Source organism: Papio anubis, chromosome 3 (assembly GCF_008728515.1).
Source record: "Papio anubis isolate 15944 chromosome 3, Panubis1.0, whole genome shotgun sequence".
NCBI classification, from domain to species: domain Eukaryota; kingdom Metazoa; phylum Chordata; class Mammalia; order Primates; family Cercopithecidae; genus Papio; species Papio anubis.
The window spans coordinates 34,542,492-34,562,738 of NC_044978.1; the positions used below are offsets into that span (position 1 = coordinate 34,542,492).

The window sequence follows — 20,247 nt, forward strand, 5'->3', positions numbered from 1 at the left end:
TCATCTGATATAAAGGGAAATTTTTAAAACCATTTTTTAAAATATGAATTAAATAAAATCAGACAGATTAATAAAGCAGTAGCTGCTATTAAAACTAGTTTATTAGAAGGAGTATTTTAGGACTGTATTAACCAAAGACATTAAGAAGTTATAGGGTAAAGAATCAAGCATGATTATATAGATTTATGAAGTAAATAAAATACAAAGGATCACTTTCAACAGTTAATAAACCTAACTATGGGACAGATACTCCCCACATGGCATGTTTTGATACATATCATTATTTTCCTAGATCCTCTGTTACAAAAAGAAAACTATTTCCAAACTTTTAAGTAGTTGCCTTGTTTTATAAAAACCTTGCTTTTGGCTGTAGTAATTGGTTAGCAAATTCAGAGAAGAAAATAACCGAAAAACAATTACATGTCATCATGCAAATAAAACAGTTGACTGACTGAATCTTTTTTTTTTTTTTGTCCAGCTGTTCTGCTGTGAAATAGGCAGGCATGAGCTTTGAATTCTATAAAGGAAGGGATATTAAACTGATGGATTATTTCTTGCAAAAGCAGTTCTTGGTTTTAAACTATTTGAACTCAAATATGTATCTCTGCAGACATAAAATATTTTAAAGTATTACTTTTGGTTCTACATAGGATTTTTGACCATATTTTAAATGAAACCATAATCTTCTTAGAAAAAAGATTCCTTAAAACTTACTAAATAAAATGCTGATATTTTAGATCTGAGGACATTGAAGTCCAATGACGAAACAATTCATTTGCCATTCTAAGGTCACACAGTTTCTCGATGGCTGAGAAAGGATTCTTAATTCTTACACTTTTATTCTAGTAATTATTATTCTAGTAAGCTGCTTCTCTCACTGTACTAACTCCATAATATTTATGATGCATTAATACAAGTGTTCGTAAGATGAGAACTATAAGTAATACTAGATGTTCATTCAAATGGTCTTTCAGAAAAAAAAAAGTAAATTTCAAGAGCAATACAAATACATTTTCATGAGGACTAAGCCCTCTCAGAGGGTCAAAGACACATAGTTGAGTTAATGGAATTTTGGTCTCACCACTTGGTCATATGAAAACAAATGTGTAAAATGTTGATCCTGATACCTATTTCTCATTTAAGTAGGTGAATTTTAAAAGAAATTTTGCAAATTACCTTTGTTCTTTAAAATACCAGTTTGAATAGTATCATCAAAGTTAGAGCTGTAGTTAAAACTGGAAAAAGATACTCTTCTGAAAAGTATTATTTTTCTTCTATGTATAATCTATAACTCCATTATAATATCATAGAATCACTATTTCATGTTTGGCTTAAGTGCCTCCTAGAATTATTTCTTAAGTTAAAAAAAAAACCTGGAGAAAGTTTCTCTTTATTTCAAAGAAATGGTTTGGAATATTTTTATCTGAAATTCTTTTATTTTTGCATTTCTGCCCATCAATCTGGAAATAATAGCTCATAAGAAAAAAAGCACCAAATATTTTTCAGATTAAAACTTCTCACAATAGTATACTTTCACAAAAGTAAAATTTTCAACAAATTTACAAGTAATAACAGAAATAAAAGATTCATTTGAATAAAAGGATAAGCTAACAGTGACTATCATGTTTAGAATATATATATACTAAATACTATTCAACTACTAGAAAAAAACGCAAGATTCTACTGATGTACGTCATTTCAAAGTCAAATATAAGAAGCAATATACAAGTCCATTACAAAATGAATATTGAAAAAAATACAAAAGATATTGTAAGAATGAATATTCACACACAAAATGGTCCACACACATCAAGACGGATTCATCTAGGAAAAAAATATTTGCTCAGAGAAAAAGCAGACATATCCAACATAGTTGCACTAAAAAAAAAAATGCAAAGTTTTAAGAAACAAGACTAATGAAATTTTAATTAACTAATGTTTACATCTTTTCAACTCCTTTAATTCTTCCTAAAATCTCACTGAAATCATCAAAGCAAACAATATACAGAACTACTTGCCATTAAACCACCACCATGCTATTTTTCTAAGAGTAGTTTGCTCACGTTGTGTCCCTCTCTGACCACAAACTCTACAACTGAGGTCAGGGAAGCATACCTTTTTCCTCTTGTACTCCCAAAATAACCTATGCAACAAATTTGTGTATCTGCCTTCATCACTAGACTGCGACTCCTTAAACAACAACAACAACAAAAAAAATGTTTTATTTATCTTTAGCTCCAGAATGGTTAGCAAAGAACACTTAGCATGTAAGAGGCTTTCAAAAAAGACCTGTAAAAAACAAAAAACAACCTTAATCATTTATGGTCAGAACGACAGTATACAAATCAGATGAAATTAAATCAGTGGCACAAGTTAGTTTGTGACAGGTTCTTCATCCCTGTTTTAAAAAGTTTCAGATAGCCATACAAGTAAGAAAAAAATACCACTTGTATCAGTATTACACAAATGGAGAAGAGATGCCCTGCTTAAAATTATTTGCTAACAAATTATATAACAAGGTGAATTATCAATACAGGTAAGACTACCTTCCTCTTTCCACTAAGTATTATCCAGGACTTTCTTCTTCAAAACTCTAACTCTCCAGGACGTTCCTTGATCTCCTTGATTTTGTTTATTCCACTTCTACAATGCAAAGAATCCTCCAAAGAAAAGCAGTGGCAATACTGAAAGACCCAGATTCAAAACAGAGTTGACTTCTAGAAAGAGCAGTACTATTTGCCTTGATGGTTTGCTTTATTACTAACAGATAACGAGATTGTGAAAACAGAAAAGACTTATTTAAAAGTAAGTGATACTGAATGACACAAGGTATCTCCATATAGCAAATATTTAATATAGAACCTATCTATCCTAACCCTCAAGTCTGTATTTGGTTTAGATCATTCTTGCATTGCTATAAAGGAATACCTGAGACTGGGTAATTTATAAAGAAAATAGGTTTAATTGGCTCACAGTTCTGTAAGCTTTACAAGCATGGTGCCAGAATCCGCTAGGCTACTGGGAAGGCCTCAGGGAACTTTTACTCATGGCTGAGGGCGAAGTAGAGGCAGGCACATCTCATGGCAAGAGCAGGAGCAAGAAACAGAAAGGAAGAAGTTGCTACACACTTTTAAACAACCAGATGTGGCGAGGAATCATTCACTATTGTGAAGACAGCACCAACGGAGAGGTACTAAACTGTTCATGAGAGATCCACCCCCATGATCCAATCACCTCCCACCAGACTGCACCTCCAACACTGGGGATTACATTTCAACATGAGATTTGGCAGGGACATATGTCCAAACTATATCAGGATTCTACCCATTAAACTCATTGACTATCCTACAGATACAGATCCCTAAAAATAACCCAGTAAATACATAATTTCTTATCCTGCTGGTTAGGTAATGAGTTTCCAGTGAGATAAGAGAGGTCATTCTTTGCCATTATGAAGATGAAGATAGTCTCTAATTTTGAAGTAAGTGAAAAGGATAAGGAAGGTTCTATTTTGGCATTAACCCCAACTTCCAGCTTTTCTTTTATTAAGGGTATTATGCTTAACATAGAGCATGCTTTAGATAGGACCAAATATTTTAAAAATTGATTTCAAAGACCTGTAAACCAAGAACTTTTGAGATGCTAATACGATCACTAAATGCTCACCAGAAGTAAATTCCATGACTTCTAGTTCTCAGGTAGATGCCTGTTATCCCTAAAAAGACATACTTTTTTTTTTTCCATAACAGCAATGATGGCCATTTAAGCAAATGAAGCCTAATTATTTTCTTTTATTTTTCAAGCTTGGGAAACAGAAGTGGTTAACACCAAAACTGTGTGGCTACTAAAAGTACACTCTTAAAGAGATCTGAAATATTAATTTTAAAAATGACTGTTTATATCACATATAATAGTAAAAGATCAAGGTTAAGATTGGATAATAATTCTCAAAATAGCATCAAACTGAAAGGGTTAAAATAAGGATACTGAGGCAAATTCTTAAAAAAAATTACTATCCCCAAAGAAAATACCTTAAAAACAGTAGTTAAATGCATTCTCTAGAAAATTTGACTTCTCAAATTATTTAAGAAAATAGAGCCAAAAGATTACTTAATAGGTAAGGAACTTCGTTTGAGAGACTCTAGGAACTAATAACCTCTCAAGACTTCAAAACAATTCAATCCTTGGACTAAGTAAGCATTTACCAGGATGTCAAGAATACACCACTACCAGCAATTGATTTCAACTCTGAGCTATTTGATGAAACCCTATGACCTTTAACTAAAAGATGATGTAACTAAAAAGGCATTAACCTTTTAAAACCCAGAGGCTCCAACATTAACAGAAGGGAAAAAGTGATCCAGAAAACTGCTTAGCAACACTCAATCTACTCTTAACCTGCCATGTGGCAACATGGAAACTTCTCCCTGTCTACAGCTCCTGGCCCTACTTTAATGATCTCTGAAGGGCTGATATTTGTTTTCTGATCAAAGTTTCCTAGACCCCAGATCTCTGGCTCTTTTGCTTCCTTGAATTCTCTTTCTCCTTTTCAGCTGCCCAAATGTATTTTCCTGCCTCTAACTCAACAATCTTCACTTACATAGGTAGTCAAGCACCATAAGGATTTCTGTGTTACTGTCCATAGACAAGACCTCAGGCTTTGTGTACTCCACTGAAATAGGACCTAGGGTTTTGTTTAATCTTTTTTTTATATGTGAATTTTGCTTACATTATATTAACCGTTCTGATACTGAATACAGATTGAGGAAATATATAAAATACAAATTGTTCGACTTTTTATTAAAATTAGCTTTGATACAACAAGGTTGATAAAATCTGGACTAGACCACTAAAGTAATCTGCATGTGCCCACTAAGGACTTCATTTATTGATGCTACCTTGATCACTAATTAACCATAATTAAATTGAAAATATTGTACCTGATTAGGTGTTTTCTTAGGGAACTATAGGTTTATGTTATCTAGTTAACTATGGTAATAAGGGAGTTAAAAGCTCTGTTTCCATCTAGAATCTGAATCTTTATAAAATGGGCAAACAGGCCGGGCGCGGTGGCTCACGCCTGTAATCCCAGCACTTTGGGAGGCTGAGACAGGTGGATCACGAGGTCAGGAGATCGAGACCATCCTAGCTAACACGGTGAAACCCTGTCTCTACTAAAAAAAAATACAAAAAAATTAGCTGGGCGAGGTAGCGGGCGCCTGTAGTCCCAGCTACTCGGGAGGCTGAGGCAGGAGAATGGCAGGAACCCGGGAGGCGGAGCTTCCAGTGAGCCGAGATCGCGCCACTGCACTCCAGCCCGGGCGACAGAGCAAGACTCCGTCTCAAAAAAAAAAAAAAAAGGGCAAACAAAGTCTACATACAAGTTTGCCATAAATTAAACTAACATGGCTATGTTGTAAGAATTTTAGAAGTTTCAGTTAAATGTGTAAGGGAATGAGGGGGGCTAGAAATTTTAAAAATCTTTCAGTATTAGCATGGTAGATCAGACACAAGTATCCTTGGGAGAAACTTGATCAGCAACTAATTAACTACGTCCCACTCCAAAATAATATTTTGACTCATTTTTCTCTAAGAAACTTAATTTGAATTATTTGCTATCTACCTAATAATTTTATCTTTAACTTAGATGGTCTTTATTAAAAGTAAATTGAACGCTTCTATTTTGTACATCAATAGAAATAAGAACTAAGAATTTATTAGCTTCAATGATGCTAAATCCCCAAATATCTCCAAACTAATAATTGAGGACACTACTTAAATGTGTCTTCAAGCGGAACCCTACCTTTAGTCCCACAAGTTTTGTTGATATCTCCAAAACAGAATCTCCTAAAAATATTGGTAATATACTTCGGGAGGCCAAGGAGGGTGGATCGCCTGAGATCAGGAGTTCGAGACAAGCCTGGCCAACATGGTGAAACCATGTCTCCACTAAAAATACAAAAATTGGCTGGGTGTGGTGGCAGGCACCTGTAATCCTAGCTACTTGGCAGGCTGAGGCAGGAGAATTGCTTGAATCCAGGAGGCGGAGGTTGCAGTGAGCCGAGATCACACCACCGCACTCAAGCCTGGGTGACAAAGCAAGACTCTGTCCCAAAAACAAACAAATCATAATACTATGGCAGTGGTACATAAGCAAGCTTAAACAATATATAAAAATTATTCTTTCTGAGAATGTTTTTCTCTTTTGATTGTTTTCTCTTAAACTTGAGAGTATGAATTTTAAATACACATAAGCTTCTGTACTGTGGTTCTGCAACCATACAAAAAATAATTTTCAGGGAAGAGTTTCACAATTATAATCAAGAAACAATGAGAACCCTCAAAAGATCTTTCTCTTTTATTTCTGATTCTCAGGAAACCACTACTCTTCCAATAAATATTATTTGGGACACAAAGTAATCATCAACTAAAATCTATAGCTGCATTAAAAAAAATAAACAGGTTGCGGGGGCAGGGGAGGCTAACCTAACAGTAAAAAATAGCAAGCAGGAAAACACCATAGTGATATTATGTCTCTTCCTTTACAATGTCAAATACTTAGTTAGCATATCTTTTTATGCTTTTGCAAAACCTTTCATAATTATCCTTCAAACGTTTCAGAGAAAATTTACTGTTTGAAAAACATGAAGCTAAAAAAGAGAATGGTCACAAACATCTCTTACTGATGCTTTTTGTCTTTCATGAGTGATAATATAAATTTCCAGATTGGTGAGCATAAAGCTGTGTCTGCACACTACCCATCTGAAATCCCACTGATTTTACTAACTCCCTACCCCTGCCCCTCAAAAAGATCATTATGTAGACTTCACCAAAGATACAGGGACACTCTATTATAAATTGGTTTAATTAACATATCCTGTAACTTACACAAAAAAATCTTTATTTCAACTGAGAATTAGTCATTAAAAAAACAATAAATTAATAAAACAGGATTATGAACACTGTAGTAAGTCAAAACCAAATTTTCCCGCAGGTTAGGTAATGCTTAAAAAACTAAACGTAGGTCGTGCGCGGTGGCTCACACCTGTAATCCCAGCACTTTGGGAGGCTGAGGCGGGCAGATCACAAGGTCAGGAGATTGAGACCATCCCAGCTAACACCGTGAAACCCCATCTCTACTAAAAATACAAAAAATTAGCTGGGCCTGGTGGCACGCGCCTGTAGTCCCAGCTATGCGGGAGGCTGAGGCAGGAGAATCGCTTGAACCTAGGAGGCAGAGGTTGCAGTGAGCCAAGATCGTGCCACTGCACTACAGCCTAGGTGACAGAACGAGACTCCATCTCTCAAAAAAAAACAAAAAAAAGCTAAATGTAGGAAGATTTTACAGGGCACAAATTTCAAGAAAGTTATGACTTTATAAAATTGAGATAAAATTTATGTTACATACTTACCACTAATGTTGAGTTCAAAATAAATGAATTGAAAAACAATCTACAGTATTTCCTAATTTCATATTTTACACTGTTTAAAATATTTTAAAACTTACCCAAATGAAGTAATGTAAACTGGGCTGCCAGTTCCTTTGCATCTTCTAACGTAGTACAGAGTTTGTCTGGCATGAAGTAACTCTGGGATCCATTTGCAATAGCAGGAATAACTATCTTATAGACCAAGAGTACTTTCCCATCTTGACTTGTTGTTGAATATAAATAATATTCTGGTGGTGCCCAATTATTTTTGTTGCAGTAATAATCCAAATGCATTACTGCAGAATTAAAATGATTGGATTTTAAAGAATACATACTAATCGGAGTAAGCTTTGTTCCAGGATAAAAAGGGTAAGTGCATCTTTCCACTTCAGGCGGACTTGGGCTATGTTGACCATTGAGACGAGCAGGAAGAGTTGGCAGCTTGCCTAGAGTTTTTGGGTGGCTCTCTTCTTTGTTAGCAAACACAATCAGATTTTCAGAATTTGGACTAATCTGACCATTAAGATGCTGTCTCCAAGTGTTTTCTTTATTTACTGGTTTAGCTAGTGTTACCTCAATACTTGCTCCATCAATGCATTTTCCATTCATAACAGACATGGCTGCCACTGCATCTTCTCGGTTGAAAAAGTGAACAAAAGCATAATCTCTAAGTTTCTTTACTCGTTCAACTGCACCAGGCTTAAATTTATTGAATTCTGCTTTAATTGTTTCCTCTGTAGTTGAGATCATTAAATTTCTTACATAAAGAACTTTAACTCTCTGCATGGTTTCCTCATCCACTTCTTTCTCTGGGTCAGCCCAATCTACCTGAATGGTGTGGCCCCATAGTTGGAATGTTCCTGTAAAAAAAAATAATAATTTGAAGAGAATTAAAATAAAGAATAAAAGTTAAAGATATTCAGTAAAACTGTTTCCCCAGAGAAGCAGAAACTCAACCACACGTCAATAAATTTGGTTAAGCATTTGTTTCCTATTCACACAAAAATTTTTACTAAAGTAAACAACTAAAACTTACTATGTAATTTAAGAGTCAATAGAACAAATATACTTCAAAGATAGACTTTATCAGAAGAATTAAGTGTTGCCCTTTGGATTTTTATTAAACAACAATTAATAGCTCAAAGTGTATACATCCAGCAAAAATATCATAAATAGGACTCATTTTACAGGAACGATTTCTTGTCTTTTAGAATTATGTGATTTATTTTACTTCATTACTCAAACAATTCTTTACTCCTCTTTAAGTGGCATTATTTATTTCGATAATATTGATCCCTGATGTACTATCATTTCTCCATATTTGTAAAAAGGTTAATACTGAAAAACAACCTTTAAAAGAATCAGTTTACCTGGAATTAGTTTCCTCCTTGCCATAGCAGCAGCTCTGTGAGATTCATATTCCACAAATGCAAAACCACGATTTTTGGTCTTATCAGTTGCACTTGGATAAACAATGACATCTACAACTCCTTCTGTAACTTTCTTCATTTCATCTAAAATTTCTTCTTTCTTCTTTTCCTTGGGAATAGCTCCAATAAATAACCTACAATTATCCAAGCTTACACACACACCAATAAACTTCCCTGGTCGAATTTCATAATTATTAAGAATTCTGATGGCTAACTGGGCTTCTTCTTTTGTAGTGTACATCACAAAAGCATAACCTCGATTTTCACCACTAAATTCCATCATAAGTCGAAATTCATATATCTTCCCAGCTCTTTCAAATACAGGAACTAACTCATCTTCATACATATCACGAGGTATTTTTCCTACAAAAACTTCACAGCCTCTAGGTGGAGGTGGACCTTCCCAACCTGAACAACAAAAATGAATAGGAATAGACACATAAATTCGAATCAGATATTTCTACTCACTATTCAATCATATATTCATTCAACAAATTTGCTGTGCTATGTGCCACTCACAATTCTAGGTATTGGTGATACAACAGTGGACAAAATAAAGCCCCTTCCCTTATGAAGCTAATATTCAATACAGAAGGGAGATAACAAGTGAGTGATAAGTGCTATGAAGAAAATCAAGGGAGTGGTCAGGCAAATCTCTGGGTACATGAGATTTAAGCACAGACCTGAACAGAATAAGGGAGTGAGCCATGAGGATTATCTGGGAAAAGGGCATTCGGAAAGAAGAAAAAGCAAGTGCTTTACATGTCAGAGCAACATAGATTATGGAAGCCTGTACAGTTAACATGTACTTGAGAAAGGAAGAAAGTGGTAAGTGCTGCAGCCATTGAGGTAACCAGGAGACAGATTTTTATTTTAAGTGTGATAAACTGAAGGGTTTTGAGAAAAGGAATTGTACTGGCTATTGGTAGAAAAGTCAAACATTCTATTTACCTGTTTTCATTCGGTTTTCTAGTTTAAACACCACTTGCCTACTAAGTGCTGTTTCAAATTCCTCCCCAGATGATCTCCTCTTTAACACCTAGAGTAGCACCCTTTTCCCTACTTTCCCAATCCTGACTTCTGTCTCAACCTAGCCCAGCTTCTTTCTCAACTGCTTCTTAGATGAAGAGCAGGGCTGAAAAAATTTAAGGGTAAGACATGAATAACATTTATAATCTAACTCTTTCTCCTCAACAGTAAAAACAAGTGTCTTAAAGCAGTTACAAGGAGAGAGCTATTTTTTGGAATACTTGTGGGGATACACATCGAATCTACATGACAAGGTTAAAGATTAAATTTAAAAGACTGTTAACAAATCCACACCTGGAGGAGGACCACCAAATTTCCTTTGTCCATTTTCCTGAACCATGTTGTATCCAGTCTTTTCCATCAAAGCAAGTAATGCTGCTTCATTCTGAGTACCAGTTCGAACTTTACTGCATCCATTTGTTCCATCTATATTTTCTTCATTCATGGTTGCAGTTCCTAAAATAAAGTTTAATAACACTAGTTAAGTTTACAACAGAATACCAAGAATCTATATGGCATTTCTTTGGGTTGCAGCAAAACAAAGACAGTTGTGGCTGGCATGTTTGATTAGCCTTCACTGTCCTCTGAGGTTCTGCCCCAAAGCTCTTCCCTACAGTGGAAACTTGGAAACTTCTTTCGATATCACTGACAATTATGCATATGCAGTATCTTTAGAACGCCTAAGCTATAAGAAAGGGATACAAACAGTGAAAAAGAGAAAGGAACAAAGAATGGAAAAACAAAATTATACGGCGTATCTTCTGTCACAACTTTACCTGAGTCTCCTAAAGAACAGGAAGAACAGGAAGTCCCCTCAAGTTGGCTTTATGAAAATGGAATATTCAGAAATTATAAACTCTCATTGCTAAATTAGGTAGCCTTTAAGTCCTTCCTAGTTTTAAAATATCTGAATTTTTGCTCTAGAGTAGTGATTCTTGGTGACATATCCTTTCACTCCCACCTTCATGACAGACTCCACTGTAGAGACACTAATATTCTCTTCTGAGTGATAATGAATATAGCTACAAAAACATCCTATAATACACACTACAAACATACAGTCTTTTTACAGTGTTTAAAGCTGTTTCCAAGCTATTTTTATATTATATCCAATGTATTAATCCCGGGGGGAAAAAAAAAGGCAAGAAAGTAGCTCATGCACTCACAGAGTTTACTACTTCCCTAAAACTTCTCTAAGCCCAATTTTCTTTCCTAAGCCAAGACTCTCATTTATCAAATTGCCCAATGAACCTAAGTGTTGAAAATGAGATATTCATAAAGCACTTCAAATTCAACATATGAAAAACTGAGTATAATTTTATCTTCCAAACCTGTTCCTTTCTGTTTTACCTCATTTCAATGATTCATCCATTCAACCAATAAATGGCACCCCAACAAACATTATTTCCTCTCTTCCAAACTCTCACAACCAGAAATCTGGGTATTATCCAGAGTCCTTTGATGCACAGCTCATCAGTCACTAAGACTTGAAGACTTTATCAAATATTTATTTCATTTTTTGAGACAAAAGTCTCACTTTGTCACCCAGGCTAGAGTGCAGTGGTGTGAAGGTGGCTCCTGCAGCCTTGGCCTCCTGGTCTCAAGTGATTCTCCCACCTCAGTCCCCCAAGTAGCTGGGACTACAGGCACAACATACCCAGCTAAATTTGTATTTATTGTTGTGTGTAGAGACTGGGTTTCACCACGTTGCCCAGGCTGGTCTCAAACTACTGAGCTCAACCAATCCACCCACCTAGGCCTCCCAAAGTGTTGAGGTTATAAGTGTGAGCCACTGCACCCGGCCCTAAATATTTCTTGAAATCAGTCTATTCCTGTTCATCCCTACAGCCTGTTCTCAATTATTTCTTTCTTCAATTAGTGCTAGGTTCCTAAATGTTGTTCCAACTTTTAATTTTGTTGCCGTCAAACAAAATCTCCATAATGCTGTCAAGGTGATATAAAATATGTATCTGCTTAATTTAAACTTCTATTTCAAATAAAAAATAAGGAAGAAAATGACTAAATTATTAATTTTTTAACTCAGGGAGATCATTCTAAAAAATAAGTTTAAAAGCTTCAAAGGTACCTGAGAGTTTGAGGCTGCAGTGAGCCGTGATTACACACCACTGCACTCTGGTCTGGGCAACAGGGCAAGATCCTGTCTGAAATAAACAAATCCCCCAAAAAAATACATTAATAGATTTTTTTTTTTACTACATAAAAAATACTTTAGAAGGCAAAAAAGAAAAGTTCACAAAAACTAAGTCAAAAAAATTACACATAAAAAATTATCTGCAACACATCATAAAGAGCTAATTTCCTTAAAATAAAAAGACTGGCATGGTGTTATAAAGTGCAGACTCGGGTTAAAGACTGGCTAAAAACTCTGAACCCTGGTTCTTCGTTTACTAAGCTCTGACTTTGGACAGATTATTTAGCCTCTCAATGCCTATGTCTACCTGTCTATAGTAAGTAGATAATATTAGTTTCTACCTCAGGGTAGAAGGATTCAGGGGATTCAAAATAAAGGGTTTAAAATAGGTCTTAGGATATAAGCATTATACATGTATTTCCTATTATTATTACCTAATAAAACAGTAGGAAAAACAAACTGCACAGCAGAGCCTGCAAATTCAAAATTTATTCATTTGTTCAACAAATATTTATTAAGCACCAACTATATTCTATGTACTATACCTTACATCTGGGATATTATTAGTAAATAAAAGGCCAAAGTTTCTCCCTTGCATAGCTTACACTCTAATGGGGAAAAAAATAGCAGATGATAAAAAAAATAAGCAAATAATAAGAGGTAAGAATACTTAGGGAAAAAAGGAACAGTAATAGGGCACATGGGTCAGTGGAAGGTTGACAAGGGAAGAGAACATGCAAATTTAAACAAGAAAGCTAGTGCAGACTTCACCAAAAAGGTAACCTTCCAGCAAAGAATTAAGGAGCCTACCCATTCAGCTATCTGGGAAGAACATCCCATACAAATGGAGAAACCAAGACAAAGCCCTTATATAAAGGTGTACTTGGCATTTACAAGGTATACCTTGTAAGTTAGGTAACTTCTTATAAACTTCAGCTTTTACTATGAGTTAAATGAGGGGCTACTATAGAATTTGAACATGCGAATAATAGGTTCTTTCATTGTAAAAGGATCATCTGGCTGTTACATGGGGAAGTCAGTAGAAGGGCAAAGGTGGAAGCAGCGAGACCACTTAGATGATTACTACTAAAATCCAGGCAAGAGATGATGCTGGCATGGGCCAGAGAGGTTGAGGTGGAAAGGATAAGTGGTCTGACTTGAGATATATTTTTAAGTACATCCAATAGAATTTTCTGACATACTGTGAGATAAACAGGCAAGTAAAGGATGATACCACAGTTCTGGCCTAAGCAACAAGGAGATGAAGACTGAGTAGAACTGGTTTTAGGGCTAAGATCAGAGTTCAGTTTTAGGTATTTAAATTTGAATATCAAACAATCACTCAAATGCTTTTATAAGACTCTGGCAATAAATGTTAAGAGATCAAGAAATGAGGCCGTAAGAAATGGAATGGACCGTGCTCCTAGAAAGTACAATGCAACATCTGAAAAGGGCAGTGGCTACTAAACTCCAGCAAACTAATACAAGAGAATCCAGCTTGCCTCCAGTTATACCAAATTTTCCAATTTTTCAAAATCTCTCAATATTTAAAAACTGAAAATTAATTTAATTGTAAAACAGTAACAAAAGTGCACAGACCAAACAAAACACCTGCAGGCTTCCTATGGTTCAAACTCTGGGCTGCATGAGGGGAAAGAACACTTCAGCCTTGAACACTTTCTCTAGTACTCTAGTACCCACCATAGCCTTGGCACACAGAAGGTACTCAAGAATTATCCGCTGGGAAGTCCACCAGAAGGGAAAACTTAAGACTTCATACACTGCTAGCGCGTATGCATTACTGAAATTATCCTTTTAGAGGGAAATTTGGTAACAGTTATCAAAACCTAAAATGCACATATACTTCATAATTACTAAAAATTTAACCTACAGATATAACTGCAAGAGTATACAAAGATATAAGCATAAGAATGTTCACTGAAACACTGTATATAGAAATAACAGTCTAGAAAATATCTAGCTGTTCTTCAGTAGAGGATGCATCAAAAATCAGGATACGACTACACAAGGAACGTTATGCAGCTGTTAAAGAATATCATAGATTTGCGTGTACTGATATGGAAAAATATTCAAGAAGTATGTGAGAAAGAGCAAGTAGGAAAATACATTTACTTTCATATCAACTGTCTATGTGTTGTTTTAAAGATACATATGTACACATTCATAGATGGCTGTGTAGGAATATAAAAATGTTGAAACAGGCCAGGCGCGGTGGCTCACGCCTGTAATCCCAGCATTTTGGGAGGCCGAGGCGTGCAGATCACAAGGTCAGGAGATCGAGACCACCCTGGCTAACACGGTGAAACCTCGTCTCTACTAAAAAATACAAAAAATTAGCCGGGCATGGTGGCAGGCGCCTGTAGTCCCAGCTACTCCGGAGGCTGAGGCAGGAGAATGTCATGAACCCGGGAGGCGGAGCTTGCAGTAAGCCAAGATTGCACCACTGCACTCCAGCCTGGGCGACAAAGCCAGACTCCATCTCAAAAAAAAAAAAAAAAACATTGAAACAATTTACAAGGAACTTTACTGGTAGTTATCATTGGTGAGTAGGAATAAGGAGTCAAGTAACCTTTACTTCTCATTTTTCTGTGATTATCAAGAGCATATGCTACTTAGTTAAAATTAAAAGGCCCTTTCAGGGGTTTTCCAGTTCGTTAAAAATAAAATCTAAATTCTTTAGAAAGCCATAAGGATCTCTTAATCATCTCTCCCTCCAGCTTCATTTCTTATGATATGCCAACAACAATGCTGACCTATCTGCAAATTCTCAAATATGCCAGGTGCTCATATGTTCCTTTACATAAATTGTTCCTATAGTCCTTCTGTAATTTCTTGGCCTTTCCTACCCCTAATATTCTCCAGGAAAGCCCTCCCTGACCTTCCCTCTCAACTCTAAATCGAGTATTCCCTTATATATACTTATATCCTTATATCACAGAATCCATTTCAGATGCTATGACTGTCAATTCCCTCTACCTCCCTCCTGCTACCAGACATTGAGAAGGGTCTAGCCTTTCATTTCTGAATCCCAAGCACCATGCAGACTTCCTGGCATATGATGAATGTTCATTCAATGAATGAGACAGAGAAGGAGAGACATCATGATTTAACTAAAAATAATGCAACTGTGTGGGAGACGACCTGAATTACAGTTGTTGGTCAGGAGACCTTCACTTTCCTAATCTATGAAATTCCATTTTATTTCTACATTTAACGATTTGGCATATTAAATACCACATATAATGACAGGCACTTTATATACATTATCTCATTTATTCTTTTAGTAATCCTGTATGTATTTTTCTTTTCCATTTTAAAAATACGCAAATCGAGACCAAGAGAGAGTCATACTGCTATTAAATTGATAAGGTAAACATGGTATTCAAATTAGAAATCTGTTTGCCCAAATGCTGGGCTCCTAACCCCTACTTGTATTACCGTAATTTTAGATATTTAAAATTCACATCTCTGAAAAGCTATGTGATTTACTTGAGGTCATAAAACTTACAAATAGCAATGCAAGTACCTGAATCCAGATATTTTTCATAATTTTTTTTAGATTATAACATCAAATCAATTATTCATACCTTCTTTGAAAAACTATTGCATGCTTTTTAAAACAACCCAAACACTGTATTAACTTAGATGGAAAAGTTCAGCAACAAAACTTTGGAAAACCCTTAATAAAAATAATTTCAGATTTATTAAGAGATATTAAAAATCATCTAATTCAACCATCCACCTGATATGTGTATCCTCTTTATAATATTGCCACAAAGAAGATATTCATCTTATTTTTGATTCTTACAAAGAACTCATCCTCTAGAGCAACTAAACTTTGAATAACTATTTAAGGAAGTTATTTCTTATAATGTATCATAATCTCTTTCCTGGTAACTTTCACATATCAATCCTGATTTTCACCCTCTGGCCACAGAGAACCTGCTTCTTTCATATAATGGCATTCAAAAGATGATTCAATTCCAAGTACCTGGGACACTACAGTCATGCACCACCACACCCAGCTAATTTTTTATAAAGATGGTGTTTCAACATGTTGTCCAGGCTGGTCTCGAACTCTTGGGCTCAAGTGATCCACCACCTTGGCCTCCCAAAGTGCTGGAATTACAGGCGTGAGTCACGGCACCTGACCTCATTATCAGCTATTTTAACCAGACACTTCCTAAACCAGCATCCCTTAAAACATTGTTCCAGAGGTGATTAACAGGTCTCCAAAATATGTTCCATGTCTAAACATATCTGAGAAATCACTACACATCCCTCTTAAAAGGATCATAATGATCATCTGTGTATTTAAGGCCAAGAAAAGTTTCAGTTAAAAAGAACTTTTCAGCTTTAATTCAAGTGTTTCGGCATGATACCCTAATTGTCCTTGGCCTATCTATTACGTTTCTTTTTTTTTTTTTTTTTTAGACGGAGTCTCGCTCGGTCGCCCAGACTGAAGTGCAGTGGCCGGATCTCAGCTCACTGCAAGCTCCGCCTCCCAGGTTTACGCCATTCTCCTGCCTCAGCCTCCCGAGTAGCTGGGACTACAGGCACCCGCCACCTCGCCCGGCTAGTTTTTTGTATTTTTAGTAGAGACGGAGTTTCACCGTGTTAGCCAGGATGATCTCCATCTCCTGACCTCGTGATCCGCCTGTCTCGGCCTCCCAAAGTGCTGGGATTACAGGCTTGAGACACCGCGCCCGGCCTATCTATTACGTTTCTACAGAACCACAGGAAAATGCTACTTAACTGTTTCTTATATGACATAGTTTATGTTCTCTCATTATCCTATCTCTTCTTCCTTCAAAAGTGTGGTTGGCCAAAATCGAAAACTCCAGCAGTACAGAGAAACAGCACAATGGTGTTCTACACAGCTGCATGCTATTGTCAGCTAAAATTCAGCATGCTGTCAACAAAAACCTCAAATCTGCCCTGCCCTATATCAAGTAACCAGATTTTAGAATCAACTTAATCTCATCTTATTAGATTCAACCTGCCAGTTCTTCCTACCTCCCGTCTGATCTTTTTAGTCACTTGTCCCATCAATGAAATGGCTAACTTCTCCCCCTTTTCCATGATAAAACTTTTCATGTTAGCAAACATTAAGAGCAACCTGTCCAAATATAAATAGAAAACTTCTTAAAACTTCCCTAGTCTGACCAGTAATAGAATTCTGCATTGTCTTAGTCAACATTGTGTCATAATTGTAATATCATACAATATCTACCCATGAATACAATCTGGGCCCTAAGAGTTCATTTTAACATATATTTACATTTGAAAAACGGGTATATGTGATATTCTGAAGAAACTCATTTTGCTTTTTTTTTTTTTTAAATTTATTTCCCTGAGGGGAATGCACTGTTCCTGGAGGTACTGCAATATCAAGTTGTTGAGTGGAGTGGATACAGCAAGCCTCTCCTTGCTCGAAAAATCCATTTAAGATTTGTCCTCAGCACAACATACCAGAATCTCTGGGACACATTTAAAGCAGTATGTTGAGGGAAATTTATAGCACTAAATGCCCACAAGAGAAAGCAGGAAAGATCAAAATTGACTAGCCAACACTGCAATTAAAAGAGCTAAAGAGCAACCACATTCAAAAGCTAGCAGAAGGCAAGAAATAACTAAGATCAGAGCAGAACTGAAGGAGACAGAGACACAAAAAAACCCTTCAAAAATTCAATGAATCCAAGAACTGGTTTTTTGAAAAGATCAACAAAATTGACAGACCGCTAGCAAGACTAATAAAAAAGAAAAGAGAGAAGAATCAAATAGATGCAACAAAAAATGATAAAGGGGATATCACCACCAATCCCACAGAAATACAAACTACCATCAAAGAATACTATAAACACCTCTACGCAAAAAAAAACTAGAAAATCTAGAAGAAATGGAAAATTCCTGGACACATACACCCTCCCAAGACTAAACCAGGAAGAAGCTGAATCCCTGCATAGACCAATAACAGGCTCTGAAATCGAGGCAATAATTAATAGCCTACCAATCAAAAAAAGTCCAGGGCCAGATAGATTCACAGCCGAATTCTACCAGAGGTACAAAGAGGAGCTGGTACCATTCCTTCTGAAACTATTCCCATCAACAGAAAAAGAGGGAATCCTCCCTAACTCATTTTATGAAGCCAGCATCATCCTGATACCAAAGCCTGGCAGAGACACAACAACAACAAAAAAGAATTTTAGACCAGTATGTCTGACGAACATCAATGCAAAAATCCTCAATACAATACTGGCAAATCGAATCCAGCAGCACATCTAAAAGCTTATCCACCATGATCAAGTTGGCTTCATCCCTAGGATGCAAGGCTGGTTCAACATACGCAAATCAATAGACGTAATCCAGCATACAAACAGAACCAAAGACAAAAACCACATGATTATCTCAATAGATGCAGAAAAGGCCTTCGACAAAATTCAAGAGCTCTTCATGCTAAAAACTCTCAATAAACTAGGTATTGATGGGACGTATCTCAAAGTAATAAGAGCTATTTATGAGAAACCCACAGCGAGTATCATACTGAATGGGCAAAAACTGGAAGCGTTCCCTTTGAAAACTGGCACAAGACAGGGATGCCCTCTCTCACCACTCCTCTTCAACATAGTGTTGGAAGTTCTGGCCAGGGCAATCACGCAGGAGAAAGAAAGAAAGGGTATTCAATTAGGAAAAGAGGAAGTCAAATTGTCCCTGTTTGCAGACCACATGATTGTATATTTAGAAAACCCCATCATCTCAGCCCCAAATCTCCTTAAGTTGATATGCAACTTCAGCAAAGTCTCAGGATACAAAATCAATGTGCAAAAATCACAAGCATTCTTATACACCAATAACAGGGAGTCAAATCATGAGTGAATTCTCATTCACAATTGCTTCAAAGAGAATAAAATACCTAGGAATCCAACTTACAAGGGATGTGAAGGACCTCTTCAACAAGAACTACAAACCACTGCTCAACGAAATAAAAGAGGACACAAACAAATGGAAGAACATTCCATGCTCATGGATAGAAAGAATCAATAGCATGAAAACGGCCATACTGCCCAAGGTAATTTATAGATTCAACCATTGTGGAAGATAGTGTGGCGATTCCTCAAGGACCTAGAACTAGAAATACCATTTGACCCAGCCATCCCATCACTGGGTATATACCCAAAGGATTATAAATCATGCTGCTATAAGGACACATGCACACGTTTGTTTATTGTGGCACTATTCAGAATAGCAAAGACTTGGAACCAACCCAAATGTCCATCAATGATACACTGGATTAAGAAAATGCGGCAGCCATACGTAGAAAGCTGAAACTGGATCCCTTCCTTACACCTTATACAATAATTAATTCAAGATGGATTAAAGACTTAAATGTCAGACCTAAAACCAGAAAAATCCTAGAAGAAAACCTAGGCAATACCATTCAGGACATAGGCATGGGCAAGGACTTCATGACTAAAATACCAAAAGCAATGGGAACACAAGCCGAATGATAAATGGGATCTAATTAAACTAAAGAGCTTCCGCACAGCAAAAGAAACCACCATCAGAGTGAACAGGCAACCTGCAGAATGGGAGAAAATTTTTGCAATCTACCCCTCTGACAAAGGGCTAACATCCAGAATCTCCAAAGAACTTAAACAAATTTACAAGAAAAAACCAAACAACCCCATCAAAAAGTGGGCAAAGGATATGAACAGACATTTCTCAAAAGAAGACATTTATGCAGCCAACAGACACATGAAAAAATGCTCATCATCACTGGCCATCAGAGAAATGCAAATCAAAACCACAATGAGATACCATCTCACACCAGTTAGAATGGCAATCATTAAAAAGTCAGAAAACAACAGGTGCTGGAGAGGATTTGGAGAAACAGGAACACTTTTACACTGCTGGTGGGATCATAAACTAAACTGGTTCAACCACTGTGGAAGACAGTGTGGCGATTCCTCAAGGATCTAGAACTAGAAATACCATTTGACTCAGCCATCCCAATACTGGGTATATACCCAAAGGATTATAAATCATGCTGCTATAAAGACACATGCACACGTATGTTTATAGCAGCACTATTCACAATAGCAAAGACTTGGAACCAACCCAAATGTCGATCAACGATAGACTGGATTAAGAAAATGTGGCACATATACACCATGGAATATTATGC

The 20,247-nt window shown here is 36.3% G+C and overlaps 1 protein-coding gene across 7 annotated transcripts in view; it reads right to left on the bottom strand.

The window, feature by feature from the left end:
* The window catches only part of RBM46 (RNA binding motif protein 46), a 50,209-nt gene that overhangs the window by 23,338 nt on the left and 6,624 nt on the right, over positions 1-20,247 (bottom strand). For 6 of the 7 annotated variants that reach the window (XM_017959145.3, XM_009207740.4, XM_017959147.3 and 3 more), the window contains exons 2-4: positions 10,184-10,345; positions 8,801-9,268; positions 7,508-8,290 (exon numbers count right to left, since the gene is read on the bottom strand). In XM_017959145.3, the coding sequence (XP_017814634.1) occupies positions 7,508-8,290; positions 8,801-9,268; positions 10,184-10,345 (1,413 nt within the window). Of the gene's footprint in view, positions 1-7,507; positions 8,291-8,800; positions 9,269-10,183; positions 10,346-17,078; positions 17,354-20,247 lie in introns of those variants that run through there. The other variant, XM_009207742.4, reaches the window with a different exon arrangement.